We start from the raw sequence: 25,139 nt of genomic DNA, 5'->3' as shown, positions 1-25,139 counted from the left end.
ACTCAAGTGACTTTTAATTTACTCTGGCTTTATACTAATGATTTAGCACAGACAATATCAGAAAAATCAAAATATATGCCAAAAAAGTGTAAAATTTTGGTGCATTTTTTGAATCCAGAGGGTTTGCTTGAACCCCCTAAACCATGGTGGAGCGGCCCCTGAGTCAAAAGGCTAAGCAAACTCGAAGTCTCATTACAATTTCAGAGTGGGAAAAAATATAAAACTCTAAACGCAAAATCCACCAAGTCACCAACTATATCCTAATCTAGCCATGGCTCTATGCCTCCTCAAAAGTAAACTCAGGAGGTTCGGTTGCAATGTAGGTCGGCCTAGTAAATAAAGTCTCCTTTCTTGCTTTCTCATCATCCATGCACGTCTCGTCTTTGCCGGTATTGAGGTCACCACATGGCCGATCTTTTCCACCTGGTCCATTAATGCATGCCTTGCACAACAAGGGGCACTATCCCTGGGTGATTGTATACGAGTAGTCCCTTATGCCAGATTTGATACGTGGCAGAATTTTTGGAGTGTCTTAGCATGTACACACTACACCGCTTTATAGCCTTTTTGGTCAATGAAGCGCATTGGCAGCAGGTGCGTTGTTTGATTTGGGGAGTGGTACTCATGCACCAGTGTAGATGGCTCTGCGGTTTAAGGATGAGATTGCCTCTTCTTCAGCAGCGCCACTTTTGTCCTCCATTAGGTCAATCTTCTCACACAAGTACTCTATGGATAGACCCAAACTCCAAGGCATAGATGTGGAGGGGTGCTAGAGTGGGCAAGTAGAGAAAGCGCGTATGGGCTATGATCCCTCTTTGTTTGATGTGGACTATTTGGCGTGAGAGGAATTCGAGATGTTTCGAAGGGGTCGAGAAGCCTTTATTTAAAATTAAAAGTTTTGTGGTTAGTAGTTTGTATAGTTGGGACAAGGGAGATTGTAATCCCTCCCTTGATCATTTTCTAGAGTGGTTTGAGTTGTTTTTTTCGACTGGTGGTGTATAGGGCTTTTTTGTCTTGATGGCCTTTTTTTGTATTCGGGTGGCATTCCCTTAAAGCCTTCTTTAATATTAATATTTACTTATCAAAAAAAAAAAATTTGCACAAGCCTTATCATGGCCAATGCTTCGAATATTCTCTTGTTCTGAATATCTATCCATTTACCTCAACTTACTACCCATCATTGGCCATTTGCAAAAGAATCCATTCAACAAAGGCTTAAGAATATCAACTGGGACCTTGATTCTTAGCAGTAACGATTTAGAATCCTCCCTTTTTTTCTATAGCTTCAACCCAAGTAGGTTTACCTTAACGGCATTTGTTCTTGTCATGATAGTGATAGGGAGTCCATAGACCATGCACCTAAACCATAAAAAGGGTCATGAAAACAACTATTTATTCTATGAACGTGATCCTTGTCTTCCACAATAAGGAAATGGCATAGAAACACGTTACCAACCCAACGGGAAATCAAAAACCAATCTTCATAATATTCAAAACAATCCCATTTGTCATGGGTCCTTTGCGAGATTACCTTCACAATAAGACAACTTCGAACGTGTCTTCGGATTCACCTGGTGTTTCTTGCAAATCTATGGCACTCTCATCCAACTCCGACATAGATATCCAAGGGCTTAGTCACATAATCCTTCAAAACGGCTTTCGCTCGCACTCTCAATCCTCACTCTGTGCTAGCGCTGTCAATCCACGCACTCGCGAATTTTAGTTGTTTGGGAGGTTTTTGAAAGATGCTTTCACTCCTATGCTCGCGCTCTCACACCAGCCTACGCATTATGTGATTTAAGGGATGTTAAAGCATCCAACTCGAAACCAATTGATAACGAGAGGAGAGGCCGCCAAAGCTCATGTACTAGTTTTGGAGGAGATATTAACTGATGTGAAACTCCACACTTCCCCGCACATGCGACCCCCTACTCGCACCTGGAGAGATAAACAAATGATCCATAACACATGGATCCCGACGAACAACGGTACAGTACTGCAGTTATGGTACAAACAAGGGTTAACAAATTCCTAGCTCTTATACTATGTTAAAGCATCCAACTCAGAACCAATTGTCAATGAGGGGAGATGCCGCCAGGCTCATATGCTAGTTTTGGAGGAGATAATTAACCGATGTGGGACAAACACCAATGAGAGACGAAGAGGCAAAATCAAAAGTTGAAAAATGGCGGTAACTAGGTCAAGAAAGAACTTAGACAAATAGGGAGCTTTTCTCGGATTCTGGCAAAGAAGGAAGGGGAAATTATGAATGTGGGGCGAAAGAATCAAAACTGAATTCGGTTACATGTGGAGATAAGGGAAAGGTCGAAGGCAAGGGGAGATAGATATGAGCAAGGACGATAGAAGGGTTTTATTTGGGGGGTGGGTGAATGAAACAAAAGAAGGCTGGAGCTATGGAGGCTTGGGTCTGAACATGGTGATATGGCGGCGTGGGATGAGGGTGGAGGTCTAGGGCATAGCAGTTGGAAGAAGGGCCAAGATAAAACCTAGGATTGAGGCCCAGGGGAAACTTCCGCTCCCACTGAGAGATAGAAGCTCTCATCCTATAGGTGGAAAGTTGCTCAACTATATCCTTATTTGCAATCTCATATTTTATATAAGAGGCCACTGGTCAAACCATCGTACACTCCATGTTAAATAATGATAATTAAAATCTTATTGACCATCATTAGTTATTCACTCGTTTTTGTCTTCCCAAAAGATTCTTCTAGAAGACTAGAACTAACAACTTCAGCTCAAGATTCTTTTCTGCTTGCATCAATTTTGTCAAACATGGATTCATATATATTCATTGCATCTTCGATTGCTGTCCCTGTGGACTCCGATCAGACTCTCGGGATCATTTGCCCTTGCTTACTTTTTCCTATATTTTAGCTTGTGTACTATTTGTTTTGTGATATATGTGGTTTTTTTTGGCGGTGTAGCTATTTTTTATCCTGCAATGCAAGTTGAGTTTGGACTTGGAGCAACTACTTGTGATACTTAACCTGTTCAATCTGCACAGATGGTACCTAGCTAATGCACTGTGTTTTCACATGACAGTGAGCTTGCCATTACTGCTAACCGAAAGAGTACAGATCAGCACATTGTATTGTTCGGTTGGTCACTGGATGATAGAAAGGAAGCTGCAGTTATTGATATTGTGAGAGATACCCTGTGTCCAAAGATTGCCCTTCAAGGTATTAAAACCTATTATTATATTGGTCATCTAGAATGCTTAGTATGTTGGTTGATGCTTCTTTTTCAAAAGATATATTCAATATTCATTGATGCTGCCACGAATATAGTTTTTCAAATTCAGATTGTGTACAGGCTTATGGCACTCGCAGTCCGTTAAACCTTCTACCTTTCCAAGATGTCCTGATCATCTTCTGTTCATTGTAGGGCTTTTTTTAAACATTATTTCGTGTTAGTTTGGTCATGATTATTTACAACAGCTCCTTGAAGGGTAACTCCTGCCTCATGCGATACAGGAGTTGCATGGATTGGAATTGTATTTAACATGGTTCTTGATTCTTAAAGATGACACAATAAAATAGAAAGATTCCAAGAATGATGTCTTTTGGCTGCTCAACATCATTATGGCCTTTTCTGCCCCTTTTCTATATTATAGGAAGGAAAAAACCTAGATATATTAGCTTTTAGGGAATTTTGAAAGGTTGAATTTATAGGAAGGAAAAAACCGAGATATATTAGCTTTTAGGGAATTTTGAAAGGTTGAATGACAGTGGGAGAAAGAGCATTTAAGGATTGATGCCTTTTACTTGGGGGTAGTTTTTCTCTGTGGGTGGGTGCCTGGTTGTAATAAAAGGTGCTCTCTAGCCTACCAACATGCTTTATCTGTTCACCAAGCAATTGAAGGGGCGAGGAGTGTGACCTTCGAAAGCCCCTCCAGGTTATAATTTTGTTTGGGGATATCTTTGGATGTGAAGACCCTTGTGATGGATGATCTCACTGTTTTAGGGCACATTACCACTAATGGGTGTAGGGAAAATTACGGTCCAGGACGTGTTTTGATAATTAATACCGACCAAGGACATGCTAAGAACATTTGTTAATGCTGAAAATGTCCTTGGCGGGTATTAATTATCAATCACGTCCTTGGCCGTCATTTTCCCATAGGTGTAACATATGTGAGAAGGCAGTTGAGTTGATGGATCAGTTTCTTTGTTATTTCATTGAGACATATTTTTTCGTCCATGTATGGAGTTACTTTGCGTATCTCCAAGGGGCTGGCTAAACTCAGAAGTAGATGGAAGGCTGGAGTTGGCCAGAGGAGGAGGACATGGAATCTGGTTATTTTTGCTTTAAATGGTTGATTTGCGCTTAAGGAATTATTGGCTGTTTAAACAAGTAGAGGAGCTTATTGACAAGTGAATAGCTTGTTTTTCCACCCCCCCCCCCCCCCCCCCCCCTTTTTAGTGGTTGAGGATGGACACGGTTTACACAGTTCTGCTCTCATTCTATAGGCTAGTAATTGTTTGCCTGATTATTATGTATTCCAGTTTCATTAAGGTTATCCATCTGGTAAGTTATTTCATGTCAGATGATTCTGCCACACAAAGGTATATCTGATGCACATCAACTACCAAAACCGCAAAATGCTTGTCTGACGGGATTCCTCTTTACACTAATGACAACTTGTTTTCTGTTTTTTTGCTGCTAAGTAGTTTCATTGATTACATATCTCTGGACCATTGCTTTAATTTTGTTAGTTCATGTTTTCCTACAACACCCACCTTCTTTTTCAGGAAATGGTGACGATAATATCGTCCTGGGCCTCTGCGTGGACAGGATTTCTCAGAATGAGAAAGTTGAAGTCCAGCTTGGAGCTGAATATAAGGAACTTTCACCTTTTTGCATTCTTCTGTGTCTTTCTTTAGACGGAAAGCTTTTTATGTACCAAGTTGCCAGGTAATCCATGAGATTGTGTATATACTCTGTCTGCCTCTAATTCTTCTTCATAGCCTCTGCTGGCCTCTGATTTTTGTAATGCAAGTCTAAAAATCTTTTCCATGGTGTAACCTGTGTTTGTACGATCTCTGATGTAGTGAATCAATTTCTTCTACAGTGTCGCAGGACCTTCAGCTCCACCTGACAACGTCTCTCTGCTTTCTGATGAGGAAGATGATACTCCTACATTTGTACCTTCGGAAGATGGAAAGCCTAGTACTTCTGGTGGTTTGGTTTCCAAAAGTGTGCAAGTGGGTTTGGGTTTTCAATCTCAGGGAGTAGACAAGAAGGAACTTCTCATCAAAGAAGGTAATGGGATTCCTGTGACAAATGCACCAATGCGTCCAGTGAATTCAGAGAGACTTGAAACCCTCGGGCAGCAGAAGTTTCTTGTAACTAAGGTAGACCAAGATAAAGATGGTCAACATTCTCTGCTTTCTGCTTCTCAAGGTCCATATTTTGGACATTTGTCTCCAAAGACTTCTGATTTGTAGGAACCTGGGCCTGTGGTTATAGATTTCAGCAAGGAAGAAACTAAGAAGCTTCCTGAAGGTGGATCCAGTCCTGTTTCTTTTCCTGGAAAATTTTCATCTAATGTGTCCAGCCAGTCCATTTCCACAACTCTTCCCAGAGCTTTTGACTTAGGTAAGGAGTTACCTGAAAATCTTGAATCAGCTAGCCTAAAGGGTGCTCCATCAAGTCCAACATCGAATGCAAAGCATACTTTTCCTGTAACCTCTGATGGAGGGTTTTCATTTGTTCCTCCTGGTTCTATTCAGAGTAATCGATCTGACACCTCCAGAACAAATTCGAGTAATGCACATTTTCCTGGAGTACCACTTGGAAACTTTTCCCATGCAGAACAAGCTCCTGGCTCATCAACGGCGTTCTCTTCTTCTGTAAAAACATCCTATAGTGGTGAACAGAGCGCTTCAACTGGGCCAGTAATTGCCCATCCACTGCCCGCCATTCGTAGCTCAGTGTCGTCATCCCAACAGAATTTTGCACCGGTGAACTCTTCCAAAGATAAATTTCAGCCTAACAAAGAGAATTACAGAGCTGCATCCCCGACAAGGCTGCTGAATACTGAGCCTCAGCTGTCAAAACAATTTGGCAACGTAGGAGAATTGTTTTCTGTTTTTCATTTTGAAGAGTATGTATTTTCCTGGTGTCACCATGTGTTGTTTTTGGTCTTTTTCCTATTTGCAGCTCTATTGAGTTCTGTCTACTTTGTTCTTTTCTGGCTCAGTGCTTCTGTGCTCCTGCAAGAGTCATGAATTTCTGAGATGACTCCTGTAGAGTTGAGGGGCCTACAAGGTTACAAGAACCCTGATTTGTAAGAAAACAGGAGGCTCATTCCTAGGGCAACCCAGGCTGCAAGCATGACAACATGCTTTTGAGACTGTGCATGGTCTAAGTCCACCTATCCTAGCAATCTCGACTAGGAGACTGGAAATGGCCTCTTATTTAAAAGCATGGGTGTATTTTGTTTAGAGACTTTCATTGGAAGTTGTCAATATAGCTAAGTAGCAGCGTTATTAGGTCGAATAATCAGCCTAAAGAACTCTGTAGTGCGATGAGTATGTTCCAAGCAGTGAAACCATGGCATCTGTTGTTGCACATATATTTTTCTTAGAATACGGTCGTCCTAACATAGCCTGAAAAACTTGTCAAAAATCCGAATGTTTGGAACTTGTGGAAAGATGTAGAAAGGAAGGGAAATTTTTTAAAAATTTCCTTCCCTTGTTTGGTTCTAAAAAAAGAGGGGAAAATTCCAAATCCAAGTTCAACTTTTCTCTCACTTTCTATCTCATTTCTCCCATAATCATTTTCTCTTATTTTCTTTCCTTAAGTTCCAAACAAAGCCTAAAGGCATACTTTAGCGGCCATAGATGTATTATGTGAATGTTTCTATTTTCGTTGTTCTCATTATCGAACATTTTTCAGGTTGATGAAATGATCAAAGAACTCGAAACCCTTTTGGAATGTATAGAAGGACCAGGTGGTTTCAGGGATGCCTGCACTGTTCACTACGAAAGCTCCGTTTTAGAGCTAGAGGAAGGTATAGAGACACTTTTCAACAGGTGCAGAGTGTGGAAGGTTAGTTCTTTGGATCACTTTTTTGTATCTTTTCATGTGTTTGTATAGACTAGGTCTTGTAGCTGTTCGTGGTTAGGCATTCTACTTTCTTTGTGCTGTCAAATTCTGATTTGTAATACTTATACTGGCATTCTACTCTCTCTCTCTCTCTCTCTCTCTCTCTCTCTCTCTCCTAGAAATGAAATTCCATTAAAGTGGAAAACAAAACACAAATAGGAGGCTTGTTGCAAACTCCACCGTTCTTTTTAGTAAGTGGACTCAATTGGCTCCCCTTGGAAGTATCAAAATTGTATCCTTTTGCTTATGTAATATCAGCTCATCCTTAATACGAGAAGGTTGAGGTGATCAATGGTGTCCCCCATCTAGTGAAATTGTCCTTTTGATGTTTTTTCCTGCTTGTGTATTGTTTGACTCAGTCCTCGAACAAAACTATGGTTTTTCTCACTTACTTCCAATTTACATGGGATCTTTTTCTCTCTAGAAATATTAGTGATCATGAAGCAGTTGAATTGGCATTTTTGTTGTCTATTCTTAATGAGGTTTGACAAAAGGGGGCGGTCACTTTATTCTTCGGAAGCCACAATTACAAAATGTTTGATAATCCAAATTCTCCTCGCTTTCATATTGAGAAAGAGTTTGTGTTTCTTTAAGGTAGGGTTTCATATGTAGAAGTTGGCTTTATGGATCGTGGCTAATGAAATATTCAGAGCCAAGTTGCAATGGTAGTCGTTAATGGTGTGTGAGTGTGATGTGTAGGAGGAAACAGAGATGGTTCATCATTCGTTTTTGCATTGTTAGCTTATACTTTTTAGAGCGTCAGTTATTTCAATTGGCAAACATTTGTTGGGTGTTCTGGCTTCTTGTTCCCAATGTTCGTGGCTTACTTTTGCAGATTGGATTGCAACAAGGAAGCGAAAAAGGCGTGAGATTTTTTTTTGATTCACCTTTTTGGTGGTTAGTGTAATGCTTGGATTTTTTTTGGATAAGATGGAGGAGGTCAACTCTCGATGGAATAGAGTTTTCTATTTATCATCTTCCATTTCTGGAGATTGGGGGGGGGGGGGGGGGGGGGGGGGGTTATTGTAAACGTAGTTAGGGGTTTTGTTTACTTTTTTATTCTCATCTTTGGAGGTCTTCCTGTCCTTTGTTTAGTGTTCCTGTCAACCAAATCTGAAATTACCATCTAACTGGATTTCTGTCTCGAGGTAAGCTCTTGAGATTGGCAGAATTAATTGTGTTGTAACCTGTAACCAATGCTGACAAAATCTGCTTGAACTGTCAATTATGGACTTCATGGGAACAAATTTATTTTTATTTACTCTGTTGTCTGCTAGCTCTTTATGTCTGTCCTCAACATGTGTGATATCCCCTGTATTTCTCGTTGTACGCAATGTTTATGTTTTGTGTAAACCAATTTCCTAGCAATTACATACTTCTCTGTCACAGAGACAGACACAGAAAAGCATTTATGTAAATGTATACATGTAGCTCTGGACTATTTACATTTGATTCTCTATATCTTGAGTTTGTAGAGCATAATGGATGAGCGGCTGGGGGAGATCCAACTTATTCTTGATAACACCGTGCAAGGTACTTTCTCGGTTACTACATGTTCTTATACAATACGAAGGCAAGGCTGACTTGTTTTTAACTACTTTGAAATCATTAAGACTTGTCTTCACAAATAAAAGAGAGAGTGTGCAGGCCCAATTTAAAACAACAAAATTATCAAAGGCACACTCTACCACTGAGCTAAATAGCCTGTCTTGCGAGCCTCCCACGTCCTCTCTTAGTTTGCTTTGGTGTACAACTAATTTTTCCTCAAATCCATCCTTTAGTTTCTTATTTTCGTAATTTGGATCAGTGATGACTTTTGCTGCAAGCGCCACTTGGTTACGTACATGAAGCGCATTTGGTTGCATATGAGCTTGGATGTTTTGTCCTCTCTTATGGTTTCTTCTTAAAAATTTTAAGTGTCTGCAACCAAAAGCTTTTATGTATATTTAAGATATTTTGAGTTCAAGACATTATTATAGGCGGAGAGGCATATATATGTAATTGTAGTTGCATTTCGGCCACAGTAGTGAAGGCATTTCTTAGCTGCCAAATCAGCAGACACTAAATGACCAAATCTCATTTGGTGTTAGTAAGTTTTTCAGTTCGGTCATGCAATTGTTTAAGTTGGGTAATATCTTTTTGAGTCACCATATGATCTTGTGATTGGTTTCCAGTTTTAGCAAGGAAATTTTATACGGAAGGCATTGTCAAGCAAGCTACTGATGGGCAATATTTGGATCTTTGGAATCACCAGAAGTTGAGTTCTGAACTAGAGCTGAAGCAGCAGCATATATCAAAAGTAAATCAGGTTGACCATCAGTTACATTCTACTGGTTAGTGGTTACAGAATTTGCTGAATTATGATTCAATGAGTCATCACACTATCCCTCTCCTCCCCCCTGTTCCAGGAACTTACTAACCAACTGATTGAATGGGAAAGGCATTTGAATACTCTCGAGCTTAATAAATTTGGTGAAAATGATGGCATTCAAATGAGTCAAAGAACTTTTCCTGGAAGATATGGGCCTTCGAGGTATGGAAATTATAACAAGTACCTGTTATTTGTTACACATACTATTCATTTTAGTTTGACATGCTGACATGAGAACTTTCCTCTTTGACTGCTAAGTGATAAGTAGTTGGGCTTTCTTTGTATCATGTTTGGTGCAATAAGCCCACGTGGGAACCTATTGTCTGATAGATGTGCCATTAGTTCTGTTTAAGTTAACTAACAAAGGCTAGTGAAATTATGACTTCATCTAATCATAAAGTATTCCCCTGCAGAAATGTCCAGTCCTTGCATAGTTTACGTAATACAATGACTTCACAATTAGCCGCCGCAGAGCAACTTTCTGAATGTCTCACAAAACAGATGGCTGTGTTGAGTATTGAGCCACCTTCTGCGAAAACACAAAATGTGAGAAGAGACTTGTTTGAAGAAATTGGGATCCCTTACAACAGTGCCTCATTTAGCTCTCCAGATGGAAAAGTAGCTGGTGATACCCACTCAAACAAAAGACTCTTAACTTCTTCATGCTCTGATGCTGGTAAAGGCCAGTCCAGGAGAAATCAACCGAGTGTTACAAGGGGTTCTGAATCAGAGACCGCAAGGAGGAGGCGTGATTCCCTCGACCGGGTAACATTTCTTGAAATGCACCAGTCATTTTGTAGACATTTCATAAGTGGACCTCAGCACTCGGCATCCTTTGTACTCATTATGAAGTAAAAAGCTGGGGTGTTTTTCCAGTGAATTGTGTTTGCATTTGCTTACTCTGATTGTACTTTGGTTACGTGTTACAAACATCTAGTGTGACCGAGACCAAGTGCAGCTTAGTGCCAGTGAGAGGAAGAAAATTTGGTGTTCACTAAAATCTAGCGCTTTGTGACAACTGCTGTAGAAAAAATGTTTCGTAAGAAAAATATACAAAACAAAAACTTATAACATCAAAATCTACTTGAAAGATGTTGAAATAGGAGATCAATAGACGTAATCAAACCCCTTGCACAAATCCACGTATCATCTTTGGTGATGTTGAGGAGCAATTGAGATATCTTCACTCTCTCATCTATTTTGAAGTGGTGTCAGGGTCAAAGGTTGTTATAATGAACTAATCTTCCGGTACAAGGTCAGGGTGTTGAGGGGCTAGTATATGTTCAGGGTTTTGAGTGGTAGCCCTTTCTTATAGTTTGTCTAGGGCCCTTCCTTTATGGGTCTTCTTTCAAGGTCACTTCCATTTACGATGGTGTTACGGTGAGGTTTTTTAGGAGGTTGGCCAGTGAGGGAGGCATTGTCTCTCATAAGGTGGTTAACTTATCCTCGTTAAAAGTACTATTTCTAGTTTCCTGGCCTATGTCATGTCTCTTTCAGTTATTCGAGCAGGGTAGCTGACAGATTGGAGAGAATAAAGAGAGACTTTTTTCCGTAGAAAATAGTTGGTTGATTGGAACATAGTGTGTGGAACAAGGAAAGTTGGTTCATGAATTGGTCAGTTGCCATTTTATGGTGTCCTATTGATTGAAGTTGTTATTGAGGTTGTGTTGCACCACGGATACCCTGCAAACACACACCCCTCAAATAAACAAAGAAAAAACAATTTTTACATGGTTCAGCAATTACCTACTTCTGTGGAGGAGAAATTGCAATGGTTTTTTCATATACACCCTAATATCAATGGAGCCAAACCATCTGTGTGTGTGTGTGTGGATCACCCCCCCTCTTCCCTCTCTCTCTCTCTCTCCCCCCTATTCTTGTCTCTCCCAACACACATGGACACGCCCAAAGGAAAAAGAAACCTTCTGTGCTGTTTTCCTTTCCCTCATAAAAGCAGGGCCAGACAAGGCGAATATTTGGAACTTACACTCCTAAATTCTTCACTTACTTTCGGAACTGACAATTTAAACAGTGTACATGCCTGAATAGGACTATAGAATCAATAATTGATGACCACCAATCTGATCATTATTTACTGTGAAGCTTTTGCACCAGATAATCTGGAAAGTTTACTAACCCAGTCCTTGGTCACTCTTAGAATGTAGCACTTGTGCTGGCTTGGGAGTACTTAAATGAACAGTGCAGAGCCGAAGAGCCTTAGCTTTACACGTAAGAGGTCCAATGATGAAGAACTTGACTCTTGGCGATTAAAATGAATTGTTGCTCTTGTACTACTTGTACTACTTGATTTTGAGACCATCTTCAATGCTTTCAACAAAAGTTCCACCAAGACAAGTAAATTGGGGAAAGCTCACTGTTAAATGACCACAAAAAGAAAATTCTCAATCCAATTATTGCAGCTTTCTCGCGTGAGGTTCACATTTCATAGGTTTTTCTTCTGAGAGGGCAATTACACATCACCATCCGTGCACTTTTGAATGAGAAAATGCTCTTTTCATCTTGAGATGAGAATTTAATCCAATACCGTTGGAGGAAAAGTTGCATTGTTTCTATTCTTCGTTATGCGATTTCATTATCTTAAATATAATAAATGGTGGAGGTAAATTATGTACATGTCCATGTTTATGTGTGTTCTTTTCTTGTTGCCATTTGCTTTGGATGTCTTTTCCCAGGGCTGAGAAATGTGTATATTTTGCTTTGTACGCAGAGCTGGGCTAGTTTTGAACCTCCAAAAACAACTGTAAAAAGAGTTCTCTTGCATGAAGACCGTGCCAAGGCAAGCGCAGATAGATCTGCCTTGTTGGATAAGAAACATGTTAAGTCCCAAATGCTGGAAGGATCAGCAGTTTCTCGTGCAGAGCTCTATACCACCACCTCAACTCTCTTTTATCCTTCTGAGGGAGAAGGTAAGCCACAACTTGAGTGAACGAAGTAATTTGCTAAATGCATGAACTTTTCAAGGCAAACAGGTGAGAAACTGCTGTTGATTGTTATTCATTTTATTTGTGTAGGAATTCAGGGTAGACCAACAAAACAGGCCTCCGTGTTCTCATCACATTCTGCACCCATATCCTCAATTATTGCCAGACAAAATAATGTAAGGGGGAGTTTCAATCCAACTGCCAACCTATCAAGCAATGGGGTAACTCTAATTGAGAAGCCAGCCCTTGCTTTCAACATTTCCGGGAGGTCCCAGGTGGAACTACATCAAACACCAGTTTCCAAGAGGTTACATGGGCAGACACTTTCCTTGCAGAAGAAACCCAGTGAAATGTCAGATTCAAATGAAGAAGACGCCTATCTTGTGAAGTCTACATTTGAGAATGGGAACCATCATCCTAGCGTCACCAAAAGCTCCTTTATGAAATCTGGGAAAGGTCTTGAATCACCATTTCATTATTCACCAGCTCCCAACTTGAATGCAGAAGTTTTCCATTCTGATACTGCAGCAAGTAAAAGCCATTCTGGTAGCTTAACAGCATCATCTCCTATGCTTTCAACTTCCAGTAGTCCATCATCTGCACCGGTCCTTTCATCATTACTGCTCCCATCTTCTTTACCGGATCCAACTGAAAAAACCTCATCATTTCCCATCTCAATTGGAAGATCATCTACTAGTTCCAAACCCGGTACATATGGTAGTCAGACTGCCTTGCTTTCACAATCATTGAGCTCTTCCTCTTCATTTCTTTCTTCTGTCTCCTATTATCAGGTTCCTGAAAAAGCAGTGCCCCCTCAGCTATCCCCATTCCTTCTATGAACTTTGAAACTGAGTCTCCCAAGAGAGAGCAACAGCATCCAATACCTAAGCTTACTTCCACAACAGAAGAGAGTTCTACAGTTAAAAGTTCATCTCCAAAGAATGAGCCTGGATTTACTTTGAAGCTCGAATCTTCATTGCCATTCAGGCCTCGAGGTGAACCTTCCTCTAATTTGCAATCTGTGAGTAAGCCGAGTTTTGATGGCATGGCAAATCACACAATGAATGCAGCACTGAATTCTAAACCAGGACTGTCATTTGCAACAGACGTGTCTGCAGCACTTCTATCAATGTCTGGAAGTGCTAGTGGTGGAAAAAGTGAAAGTGCAAACATTGCGGTCACCCACGAGGATGAGATGGATGAGGAAGCTCCTGAGACAAGTCAGACAAATGAACTCACCTTAGGACGCCTTGGTAGTTTTGGGATTGGTTCATCCCCAAATCCCACTCCTGGCAAGCCAAATCCATTTGGCGGGGCATTTGGTAGTGTGGTGTCAACTCCAGCTAGCTCGCTATTTAGTATGACTGTTCCTACAGGAGAGCTGTATCGACCTGCATCGTTCAGCTTTCAATCTCCACAACCTTTCCAACCATCCCAGTTGACAAACTTTGGTGCGCTCTCTGGTGGGTTGAGTACGGGAACCACTCCTCAGATCTCTGCTGCAGGAAGTGGTTTTGGGCAGCCTGCACAGCTTGGATCAGGGCAGCAAGCTTTAGGGTCAGTTCTTGGTGCATTTGGACAGTCAAGACAGCTTGGCGGTGTTGGACCTGGTACAAGTCCCTCTTCCGGCAGTGGTTTCAGTGGTGGTTTGATCAGCTCACCTTCCACCGGTGGCTTTGCATCTTCAACTGGTGGTGGGTTTGCTGGTGCTGCGTCACCTGGAGGTGGATTTGCTGCCGCTGCCTCAGCTGGTGGCGGGTTCGGCGGCGGTGGGTTCGGTGGCATTACTGCAGCTGGAGGGGGATTTGCTGCCCCTGCCTCAGCTGGTGGTGGTTTTGCAGGAGCTGCTTCTGGCAGTGGATTCCCTAGTTCAGGTAGAGCACCTTTTCTTCCCACTTCTTTTGCAGCACATAACAAGTGACGCTTATATTTTTGGCTCACATTGGCTTTTACTCGTTATATTGAAGGTGGTGGATTTGGAGCCTTCAACAGCCAGCAAGGAAGTGGTGGCTTCTCTGCATTTGGTAGCAGTGCAGGAGGGACTGGAAGACCCCCATCTCCACTTTTCACCCAGATGAGAAAATAGTTGTCGGAGTCCAAACCAAAAGCTGAGATAAGAGATGCTGCTATTAATTAGTTTGATGATATGTACGCATCATTTTCTAATGAATCAACCTTCTACATATGCAATTGACCACCTACATATGCGAGGAAGGTACTGAAAATAGAAAGCAGGTAGCTTTTCTTGCTTTTTATCACTTACGAGCTGGAGTCTCCTTTCGAACCAGGATGTGAAACCGAACACTTATCTTTTTGAGTTGAAGACCCCAGAATTGCATGGTAGCATTTGGTAAGCAGACTTCAAATCACCATATTGTCTTATTTTACCTTCTGTATTTAAGGGTCATGATGACCCGGTAGAATTGCATGGTAGCATTTGGTAAGCAGACTTCAAATCACCATATTGTCTTATTTTACCATCTGTATTTAAGGGTCATGATGACCCGGTTCACATCTTCAGCTTTCTCTTGTAGCAAATGTTGTCGCAACCATGTATAAATGGTGATGGATTCCTCAACCTTCTATGAAGGACCTCGAGATTAAAGGCTGAAATTGCCTTTGAACACATGGACTCCTTCAAAACAGTGGGTGACTAATTCATTGTTTGAAGCTGTAAAAGAGCAGAAAAATTAGTGTGGTTCATGGTTTACGGCTTTCTTGCAGAGTTATTGTTCTACTTGTTTTCTTTTATTTTCCTACGGTAAGGTTCTACATATCCTTCTCCCATGTAAATGCAGAGTTATTATTCTCTTTTATTTTCCTACCTTAAGGTTCAACACATCCTTCTCATGTGAATTCCACTCTCGTGAAGAATTTGCTCAAAACACTCTAAATGCACTTTCTGTTTGTGTTACCATGTGTGCTGTTCCTTAAAGGTAAAGCATATTTTGAGGGTGTCTACTGTTAGAAAAGAAAATTCCTTGTGCATTGCCATGATCACATGTACGTACAGCATTTTGAATGCCATCTTTGTGCATCAAACATATTGGTTGAATGGACTCCACATTTCAAAACTCCACCAATACATTAACAACACAACACAAGATGCTACCGCAATATGGTACTCAAAATCTGGTCATTCAAAAATTAGTGAATCAGATTCCTACCGCCTATAAAAACTTGCAAGGAAGAACATGTAATGTTTCTCTCTCCAAAAAAGGAATCTCAAACAGGTATGCCTAATTCTGAAATCTTCAACACTCTTCTGTTCATAGCAACCCGCTCCTGTCGGAGATGCGACGCCAAAGAAGCAACCTGACCACAAAGAGACATAGCAAGTGTGTGGAGTAAGACCAAGAAGGGTAAAAAATATGAGAGAGGAATTGTACATGAGAGAAAGACATTGTACTCGCCTCTGCCCGGAGTCTCAACGCTTCCCTACCAGGAAGTTCTCGCAATCCATCCATCAAGTCTGCAGAAAATGTAATGAAACGACAAGCATTTACTTTAATGCAAATTAATCCCCAACCGACAAAAAACTAACAGAATGAAGTCGCACTAGTACCACATACCCACAGTAAAGTAAAACTACAAATGAGAAACAAAACAATCAGACACTGGGAATGCACAAATATTAAGAGATCAAGTACCGCACTTTTGCTGCAGAAGAATTACAGTCTCTGCCTCATTTAAAAAGTAATGGAACTTAAATTAAAGAGGTGCCCCACAACAAAATAAATGCATCCAAAGGGTGATGAGGAGCCGCGGGTCCACAAATAGCAAACCCAACCTAAACCAGCTCAACCCAAGTCTTGTGTCCTGATCAATCATACTCATTATTACCACAACATCCCATATAGACTTAAGTCCTCCCCTCCCCCCTAGAGTTTTCCATTAACAGCGAATTCAGATGAAGGCAACCGCGTATTCATCCAAAGAATATCCTCCTCCCATATGAGCCCTCAAACTTCTGCCCTCGTCATCTGAAGAACGAGCTGCCTTCCCAATTAAAGATGAATATGGTTTTACTACCAGACAAAGATGTGAATGATAAGAATAATATACTTACCGGAAGATTGGACTTCAACCTTGTACACAGATCTCGCAAGACGCTGGATCTGTGTTCCAGCATTCCTATCAATATTGTACATGAAAAAAAATGAGACTGACAGTTGCATAAATACAGAAACATGAATGTTAAAAGCAGCCAGGAAACAATTTTACATTAATTCAGACTGGCCATGTCTCATATCCTTTTCAGCAAGAGCAGCCCTTTCAAGCAGTTTTCTACTCTCATTTTTCATCAAATCAACAGAAAGATTCAACTCTTTAACATGCTTTTCAGCTCTAACAAACTGTGCCTGCAATACATTTTTAACTATGTGAGCTGAATTCTTTAATGAATTATGACCAGTGTCAAAGGGTATCAATCTAAAGAACTTGGAACACTTAATGTTGTGCAACACATACGTGACGATGTAAGCTTCAGTGGGTTAAAACTACAACCATCCTATTTCTTAGTCTCACCAAAAAAACTTATAAAATTGGGAAGAATACCTCCTCACTCTGAAGCCTACCAAATGTATGACGGAACAAAAACCTTCTTGAGCCTGCAGATAACCAAGGACATCATTTTGTATAAAGACAAACGACATTTTTAGAAGATGCTTCCCACATTCCGGATTAAATGCTTGTTGAAAGGATCAAGTCCTTATAATCAGCAAAGATGCAAGCTGATGCTGTCAACCAAATAATAAAGGGTTCACCAACCAGCACTATGCAAAGCTAGTTATGTTAAACAATTTGATTTTGACTGCTAAACAATCTAATACACGCCACTCAACACTCATCTACTAGTACTGATCATAAAATCAGTATGAAACTCTACTTTAGAGCTTTGGTCTTTTAGTTGAAATCAATATTCACCAAGGACACTTCGCCAGATGCCACGCATCAGTGTCAGACACTCAACGGACACTGACACTGACACTCTCCGGGACTGACACTCAAAAGTCAAATCAAAGTGTCTTATGTTTTTCTGACCATTTTTTCATTTGGACAATCTAGAACACACAAGGACACTCTCAAAACACTTGTGGGAGCCTTCTTTTCGTGCAATACATGATGGTTGATTGAATATAGACGCATGAGTGATAAAACATTTTTGTTGGAACACTTAAGTAAATTATGTACTAATAAATGTGAGAAACTATATACCTGATGTTTTGAGGTAATTGGACTTTCTTTGCTGTATTGTACTCGGATAAATAAATTACACATTTTCCTATGAATGTCCCAAGCGTGTCATGCCCTCCAACTTTTGGAGATCTACATGTTAAAGAGTCAGTGTCGTGTCATGTGTACAATACGAAGAAATTCTAAATGCCAAACCTAGCATTAGGATTCGGTCACACAATCCACAAGAAACCTCGAAAACCCATAAATCAGAACACACTTTCTAATCAAGAAAAATAACTACATTGATTTGAAGAGCATGACAAATCTCCTACTCCAACATTCCAAATAAAATTAGGACTGTGAACACAAAACTTGACTTCTAGAAACTAGGTTTTTGACTTGAATGTATTTAGACCATAAGAACCATAAATCAAAACAAATTGATGATTAGCTTACTTGTTCCTAGGTTTGGCCAATCTTGGACCATAAAAAAAAAAAAGAGGTGTATGATTGTCCGAACCCAACTGAACAAGACATTGTACCTAAGGTCTTCTTTTCAAGCCCAAACCTATTGAGTATTTTAAGCCTAGCACCATCTGCACAGCCCATGATAGACTTGTTTTACTAAAATAAGTAAATCACATGATAAAAACTCTAGTAGTACAACAATTTGATGTTATATAGTCCCAATTTGAAGAAGAGATACCAGGCTCAATTCCCACCTTATTTCCTACTTCTAAGGGGTGATGCATTTTCCACGTACAGGGCAAAACTGTGTTTTGATATATACTAGGAAGGAAGAATTCAACTGCTGCTCCTAAGCTCGGCCAGCAAGTTCTCGGTGCCTCAAATCTTAATTTTAGTCCCACACTTTCCGACAAACCTCAAAGACCACACCAAATCCCTCGAAGAATCATGGCCGACAAACGAGGCTGAAGTGAGCTCATATCCACACCTATGGTTTTAAACATAGCGCAGCAGGATTTCAGGGATCTGCTAAGAATCTATTCATTGAATAAAAGACTTGAGTTTGTTACGTGTTGTCACATGACTATTATGCAACTGCACAGATCCGTAATGGCCCTATTGCACTTCTGCACTATTCTGACCCTACAGGCACCGATGTTTTCAAAGGCTAAGTTGAGACTTGCCTCAAGGCTAGGCTATAGAAAAACAGTCTCGAGGCCTCGAAAAATTTATGCCTTACCCTCCAGAAGCATGCACGTTTTCTATAGGGCGTTCACACAAGGTGTGCCTTTTGTGAATGTTTATGCATAGTAGGCATAGACTTTCTCAAAACAACATGACATACAGATCTTCACTATCTCGCCCTCCTCTCAGCTTGTAAATCTTTGGTTGAAGTGAGAGGCACTAATCTGGGTATGTATTTTTTCTAACAATTGTACACTTGTAATAACGTAAATATATCTACATTTAGAGGAGCTTTTATGACTTTACTTTGCATTGTTTTCAACCTCTCTATGCATCTGTTAAACTTCTAGATGCTTACGCCTAAACACCTCGAAGGCTACGCCTCGCCTCATGAGAAAGCGCCCTGCACAGCACATTCACCTTTAAACACACTGGTAGGCACTGCTTTCCATGTTCATTTACCATTTCTAACAGAGTAAAGAGTTCCTTTCTCCCTTTGCAACTATTTCAAATTAATATGTAAAAGTTAAAACTCTAAAGTTATGATCTCGTCTGTGCCTTTAGCAATAACTCTATTATTGTTCTTGATATTGTCTTTTTTTCTTCTTTGGTATCATATTATGTAAGTATTTACCCCAATTGCATAACATAAATGGTTGATTTGTGAGTTCCAAATCCACCCTAGATTCTTGTTCTTGATATTTTCTTTTTTTCTTCTTGGGTATCATATTAGGTAAGTAGTTATCCAAATTGCATGACATAATGGTTGTTTTGTGAGTTCCAAATCAAAACAATGAATTTCATATGGTAAGGTACAAACATGAAAGGCTTAAAAGCTGAATCATATATTTATGAAGATCTTTTGCATCTTACATTTTTATTGTGAACTCCAGAATCGACGGGGAGTGAGCAGTAGAATTCATAGTTTATTTCTAATAGCCACTAGTTAGTTTTTGAGTTACTATGTACCCACAAATATAAGCTTATGCTTGTTTTATTTAAATTCAATGTTTTATTAGTTTTTTTAATGAGTGAAATTCCCCAACTAGATGAAACTGCCGACTTTTTTTGCCTTAAAGCCAACATCAAATTCGCTTAAGTGTCACCTATAAATGAGAAACTACAACAAAGAATTAGGGGTGTTACAAAACCGACCGGACCGAAAAAAAGGGAAAAAACCGACCGATCGGTTCGAGGTTCGGTCGGGGCAGGGGCAGAAATTTTCCAGTTCGGGGTGGACCGAATAGAACCAATTTCAGTTCGGTTTCGGTTTTTTGAATTTACGGACTGAACCGACCCCGAACCAAATATTCATGTACCGAACCGACCGACTCAACTATATATAAATATATATTTAGATAATTTGCATTAATCTTGGCCATTCATAAATTTTTGGTTTAATCTCTACCATCTAGGTGTCCACAGAGTCACAGACTCCACACAAAGTCACAAGACTCACAACTCACAAACCCTACCTCAGTTACCTCATCGTTCTCACTTCTCAGTGCAGCGCCGCAGACATCTCATTCTCCCCTCCCTTCTCTCACCCTACCCCCTCTCTACCTCTCTGGCTCAGTGGCTCTCATCAATTGACATGGCTGAAGGGTGAAACTCACAAATCGCGCTTCTACCTTTGATCACACATTTACGCTCAAACCCTTCTCCCTCTAAAAGACTGAAACCCTTCTCTGTTCTCTCTAACAGATTGGGCCCCTGTTCGCCGCCGGCCCACCAACCACATCATCGAGTAAGTCCTCTCTCGCTCTCCCTCTCCCTCCCTGTACCTGGAACACCTAATGTGTTTGCTTCATGGATCAAGTCAGGAGAAGAGTTCTCCTTCAAATACAAATGACTAATGAGTTTTTCATTTAGTTCCATTCAATTTGACTTTGGGCCTTTAGGAAACGTAGAACACGGAGCTCAAACGAAGTTGACGTGGTGCCGTAAAATTATCTTTTATAGTTTTATTGGTAAGAATCGTTATTTGTACTCATTAAATCATGTGATTGTTTGATCTAAAAGAAAAAGAAAGAAGAAAGTATCTTTGGCCCAACTAGGCCCAATTCGGTCAGATCGAATTCCCCGACCGGACCGAATCCACCCCGAACCAAATTGGACCGATCGTAATTTCAGTCGGGATCGATCCTGGCATTTTTTTCCCCAAACCCGATCGGTCTTCAACACCATTGGACCGTACTGACCAACCCCCAACCAATAACACCCCTACATAGAATCATGTTATGATAAATAAGGTAAGAACATTCTATTTTTGTGTTTGTTTGCTATATTGGTTCCATTGCTGTTTTCCACAAACAGTGGGCAACACTCCCCTTATGTGGGCTTAAAACCATATCCGCCTCTAGTCTTGTGCTATATTTGCTAGAGGCCGAAAACCCTAATAAATTTGAGAACACATACCTCGCATAAGAAGAAGGCTAGCAATAACAGCAACTCCTCCAGCCACAAATGGGTGCTCTTTTGCATCCATCAACCCATCTACAAGAAGAGTTACATCAGTGAGAAATTTAGAAAAAACAATATATATTATCCAAATTAAACTCATGTCCCCAAATTGTCCAACGAAGTAGAAGTTGATTATCCTTGATGAGAAATTGCCTGAATTCAAAACTAAGCATAAGATACTATTACCAATGATTATAATGGATAAAACTTCTGGTGGCGGGTTGCTGAATTTTGAGCTTTCAAAGCATAAGACGGATAGAAAGATAAAATTCCACGACAAAAGAAAATTATCAAAAATGAAGCCCAGATAAAACGTCAGCAACCTTGCCTTTGAAGAAACAACAAATTGTGAACTTTTATTGTCCTACATCACAGCAACTCACCTTTAACCCTGCTGAAGAAAGCATCTTCATAAGTTCTATAATGGGATCCAATTTCCGGAATGAAATCCTGCAAAACAACTTGAATTTTGAGAAACGCAAAGAAAACAAGGATTATGCAAAATGAGCAGAATATATTGGTGTCTGAGAGGAGGTGAGAAAACAGAGTGTGCTTTTCTTCTCTCTTGCCTTCTGAGGCAGGTAAAATATATTTTTCCTTCGATATGCGGCACGTAGACAACCTATACAGCATATATATTACTAACTCCGCCCCAAAGAGTTTGAATTTTTCTTGATAAAAAGTACATTTTTAAGTTCTCATTTTGCGGAATGGACAATATTTTTGGGACAGAGGGAGTATGATTCTGCACACTAATGGGCTATCAAAAAAGTGCGCCAAAATGTGTATTATCCTGTAAAAAATATTAAAAATGGGACACATTCGTTTGTGTTAGGAGTGTGTTAGCTTAGGAATCGAATAAGTACTCCAATTGTATTGTTAAAAGTATGTACTAAGGTAAGCCGTAAGCTAGTTGTATGTTATATTACTTATATAGATATGTCGATACATATTTAGTTCATAATGATGGTTACCACCTTTCTCCTCTCCCTCACTCTTAATGTGTGCTGTGTGATTACCTAAACTTGGCACACATCCTAGCATATACCTAAACTAGCACACTCTAGCACGATAACTCATTCATCTAAAACACATATCTATTTGCTAATTCTTAGCACACACCACTAATACACTAAATACCACACCCGTGGAGATGCTCTTATGGTTGAATGTCCATGGTCATGGTGCTCCCCAAGTTGGTTGGCTCCATCTCTCTGTTTGTAGGGTTTCAACGTAAGTTCCCCAAGTTCTCATAAGAAACGTGCCTACAACTGTTATAGTTTCTCGTCCTTTGTAGGTGTTGCCCTGACTTCCTAATCTCAGTGATTACCCTGTCTTGGGATGGTTTTAAGTTCTACCGACCCAACAGTTCCAGCACTATCTCCAGTTCTCTCTAGTCCTCTTTCCCAATTCTAGTTGGTATCTGTCACGTTACCCTGTCTCGGGTTGATTTTAATTTCCTCCGATCCACACATTTCCTGTGTCTGTGTCTCTGTGTGCGGCTGTGTGCACCTCTGTCTAGGCTGATTTTCCCAGATGAAGCATGGATATGCATAGATTTTGGAATCAATCCAAGGATTGATTAGGGTCTCATTGGTTATTCGTTTTATTGTTGTTGTACAAATTCTTCGGCCATATATAGCCCAAGGAATGGGTAACATACTAAAATCAGGCATTGCAATACAATAACCTCTTCCTTCCCTATCATACTTTGATCCATCCGATGAGAACTGGATCGACCTAATGTCTGCGCTGAGCGCAAAGATAGCAATTCCTTCCGACGTATATTTATTCATTTCATTGTAAACAAAAGAGAAATTAAGAGAGAAAAGGGAGAGAGAGAGAGAGTACAGACCCGTAAGGTGCGAAGATGGGTCTGGGAGGTGTGTTGGAGAGAACGGGCGGAGCGAATGGCGGAGTCGGTGGACTGGACGACAGTACGAGGCAGATCCTCCGAGATGTATGACTTCCATGATGTTGATGATATCCCTTCCTCCTCATCTTGCGGCTGCAGTTGATGATGATGCAGTGGTGTTGGTTCCTCTTGTTCAGGAGGAGGACGATTCACTGAACCAGAGGATAAGGAGGATTCCTCCCCTACTATTCCACTTGCCTCGCTCCCTTCCTCTCCCATTTCTCTCTCTCTCTCTCTCTCTCTCTGAAGAACGATGCCTGCTTGCCTTCTGTTTTTTCCTTGCTTTCCTCCTCCTCCGACGATCCCTAGGGCTGTGAAACAGAGACAATCCTTCTATGGTTAGAGCATCTCCAATTCTTACTCCATTTTACTCAAATTTAGGTTAGAAGCGTGATTTGGACAAGGCATCTGCTTAATTTATATTTTTATCCAAATTTATTACTGCACAATAAGTAACACTGAGTCCTGCTACCGGTACAGATTTTTGTGCACAGATTGTGCACAGATTTTGTTGTGGGACCCATCACGGGTTCCACAAAAATCATCCAAGTCATTCATTAAATGTAAAATATTTTTTCAAGGGTTCCCGTAAAAAATAAGCTCAATCCAATACCTATAGGTGCTTCATCCAACCATCTAACTTTTCATTCAGATTTTCGGATAATGAAAAGTTATACGATTGGATCGAGCATCTATAAGTATCGGATTGAAATTATTTTTTACGGGGACCCTTGAAAAAATATTTTACATTTAATGAACGGCTCGGATGATTTGTGTGGGACCCGTGGTAGGCCCCACAACAAAATTTGTGCACAATCTGTGCACAGATTGTATGTGTGTAGACTTTCTGATTAAGACTTTTGTAATTAACAGAAAGTCTACACACATACAATCTGTGCACAGATTGTGCACAGATTTTGTTGTGGGGCCCACCACGGGTCCCACACAAATCATCCGAACCGTTCATTAAATGTAAAATATTTTTTCAAGGGTCCCCGTAAAAAATAATCTCAATCCGATACCTATAGATACTCGATCCAATCGTACAACTTTTCACTATCCGAAAATCTGAATGAAAAGTTAGATGGTTGGATGAAGCACATATAGGTATTGGATTGAGCTTATTTTCTACGGGGACCCTTGAAAAAATGTTTTACATTTAATGAACGGCTTGGATGATTTGTATGGGACCCGTGGTGGGCCCCACAACAAAATCTGTGCACAATCTGTGCACAGAAATCTGTGTGGATAGCACAGCTCTGTAATTAATGAGAGCGAGAAGAAGGGTTTAAAATTGATATAAATTTGAGTCTTTTCAAATTTGGGTGAAAAAATGGATAAAACTTAAAATAAGTAGGCAAGTGGGTATAACATTAGAGATAAGTTTTAAGGTTTTTTACTCAAATTTTGAGTATGAGTAGTAAAATGGGTAAGGATTTGAGATGCTCTTGCGGGTCGACTATTTGCCCACCGCATTGTGTGAGAACACATCCGGTTTCTTACAAATGATGAGAATCGCTTAATTTGTTTAAAATAATTCTTTGAATAATTTTTGAAGAAAATCAACGTAGTCGAGATGTACGTTAACTAGCTCAAACACATAATAGTACAGTATATAAAAAAAAATAGGAGTAAATAAGTGTCATTAGGTGCCGTTCTGCTTTCTTTTTAAACCTTTTTTTTCAAAAAAAATGTAATTTCAAGCTCAAATATAATGAAAATGAAAAAAAATATCTTGATGAGATCTATCAAACAAGATCCATATTGGTAAGAAAATTTTTTACGTAAGCATGTGATTTTTGAGCTTGAAATTGTCTTCCTTTTCTAAAAGTTATTTTTCAAAGAATCCGGAACACCCTTTATATTCAATGGATTTCGCCTTGGATATCTCCATCACAAACCCTTTAATATGGCACCTAAAAACCCCCCAAGAGGTATGCATTGTGTCCACCCTATTATACATTGCATTGTTTACATTTCTCCTCCC

The 25,139-nt window shown here is 40.1% G+C and overlaps 1 protein-coding gene, 1 long non-coding RNA gene and 1 pseudogene across 3 annotated transcripts; 1 reads left to right on the top strand and 2 right to left on the bottom strand.

Annotated features, from left to right (window-relative positions):
• The window catches only part of LOC131313695 (nuclear pore complex protein NUP214-like), a 43,725-nt pseudogene extending 29,026 nt beyond the window's left edge, over positions 1–14,699 (top strand).
• Positions 14,700–15,490: 791 nt separating this feature from the next.
• Positions 15,491–23,557, bottom strand: LOC131313693 (RGS1-HXK1-interacting protein 1). 2 transcript variants are annotated; one of them, XM_058342143.1, is made up of 8 exons: positions 23,093–23,557; positions 21,621–21,687; positions 21,193–21,270; positions 17,002–17,054; positions 16,669–16,805; positions 16,514–16,578; positions 15,858–15,916; positions 15,491–15,759 (listed from the first exon to the last, which is right to left on the bottom strand). In XM_058342143.1, the coding sequence occupies exons 1-8, from the start codon at positions 23,369–23,371 to the stop codon at positions 15,670–15,672; spliced, it is 828 nt and encodes a 275-aa protein (XP_058198126.1). In that variant the 5' UTR covers positions 23,372–23,557; the 3' UTR covers positions 15,491–15,669. The 2 variants fall into 2 exon arrangements, with proteins under 2 accessions (XP_058198126.1, XP_058198127.1); XM_058342144.1 differs by lacking the exons at positions 15,491–15,759; positions 15,858–15,916 and adding an exon at positions 16,079–16,439 and having other exon boundaries at positions 23,093–23,555.
• LOC131313700 (uncharacterized) lies at positions 21,904–23,085 on the bottom strand. The gene is made up of 2 exons (XR_009196275.1): positions 22,548–23,085; positions 21,904–22,508 (listed from the first exon to the last, which is right to left on the bottom strand). It is a non-coding gene; the product is annotated as an uncharacterized LOC131313700 (long non-coding RNA).
• Positions 23,558–25,139: the final 1,582 nt, after the last annotated feature.

Source organism: Rhododendron vialii, chromosome 13a, assembly GCF_030253575.1.
Source record: "Rhododendron vialii isolate Sample 1 chromosome 13a, ASM3025357v1".
Taxonomy (NCBI): Eukaryota; Viridiplantae; Streptophyta; class Magnoliopsida; order Ericales; family Ericaceae; genus Rhododendron; species Rhododendron vialii.
Note: the sequence above shows the minus strand (reverse complement) of the source record. Positions and strands in the feature narration are given on the sequence as shown.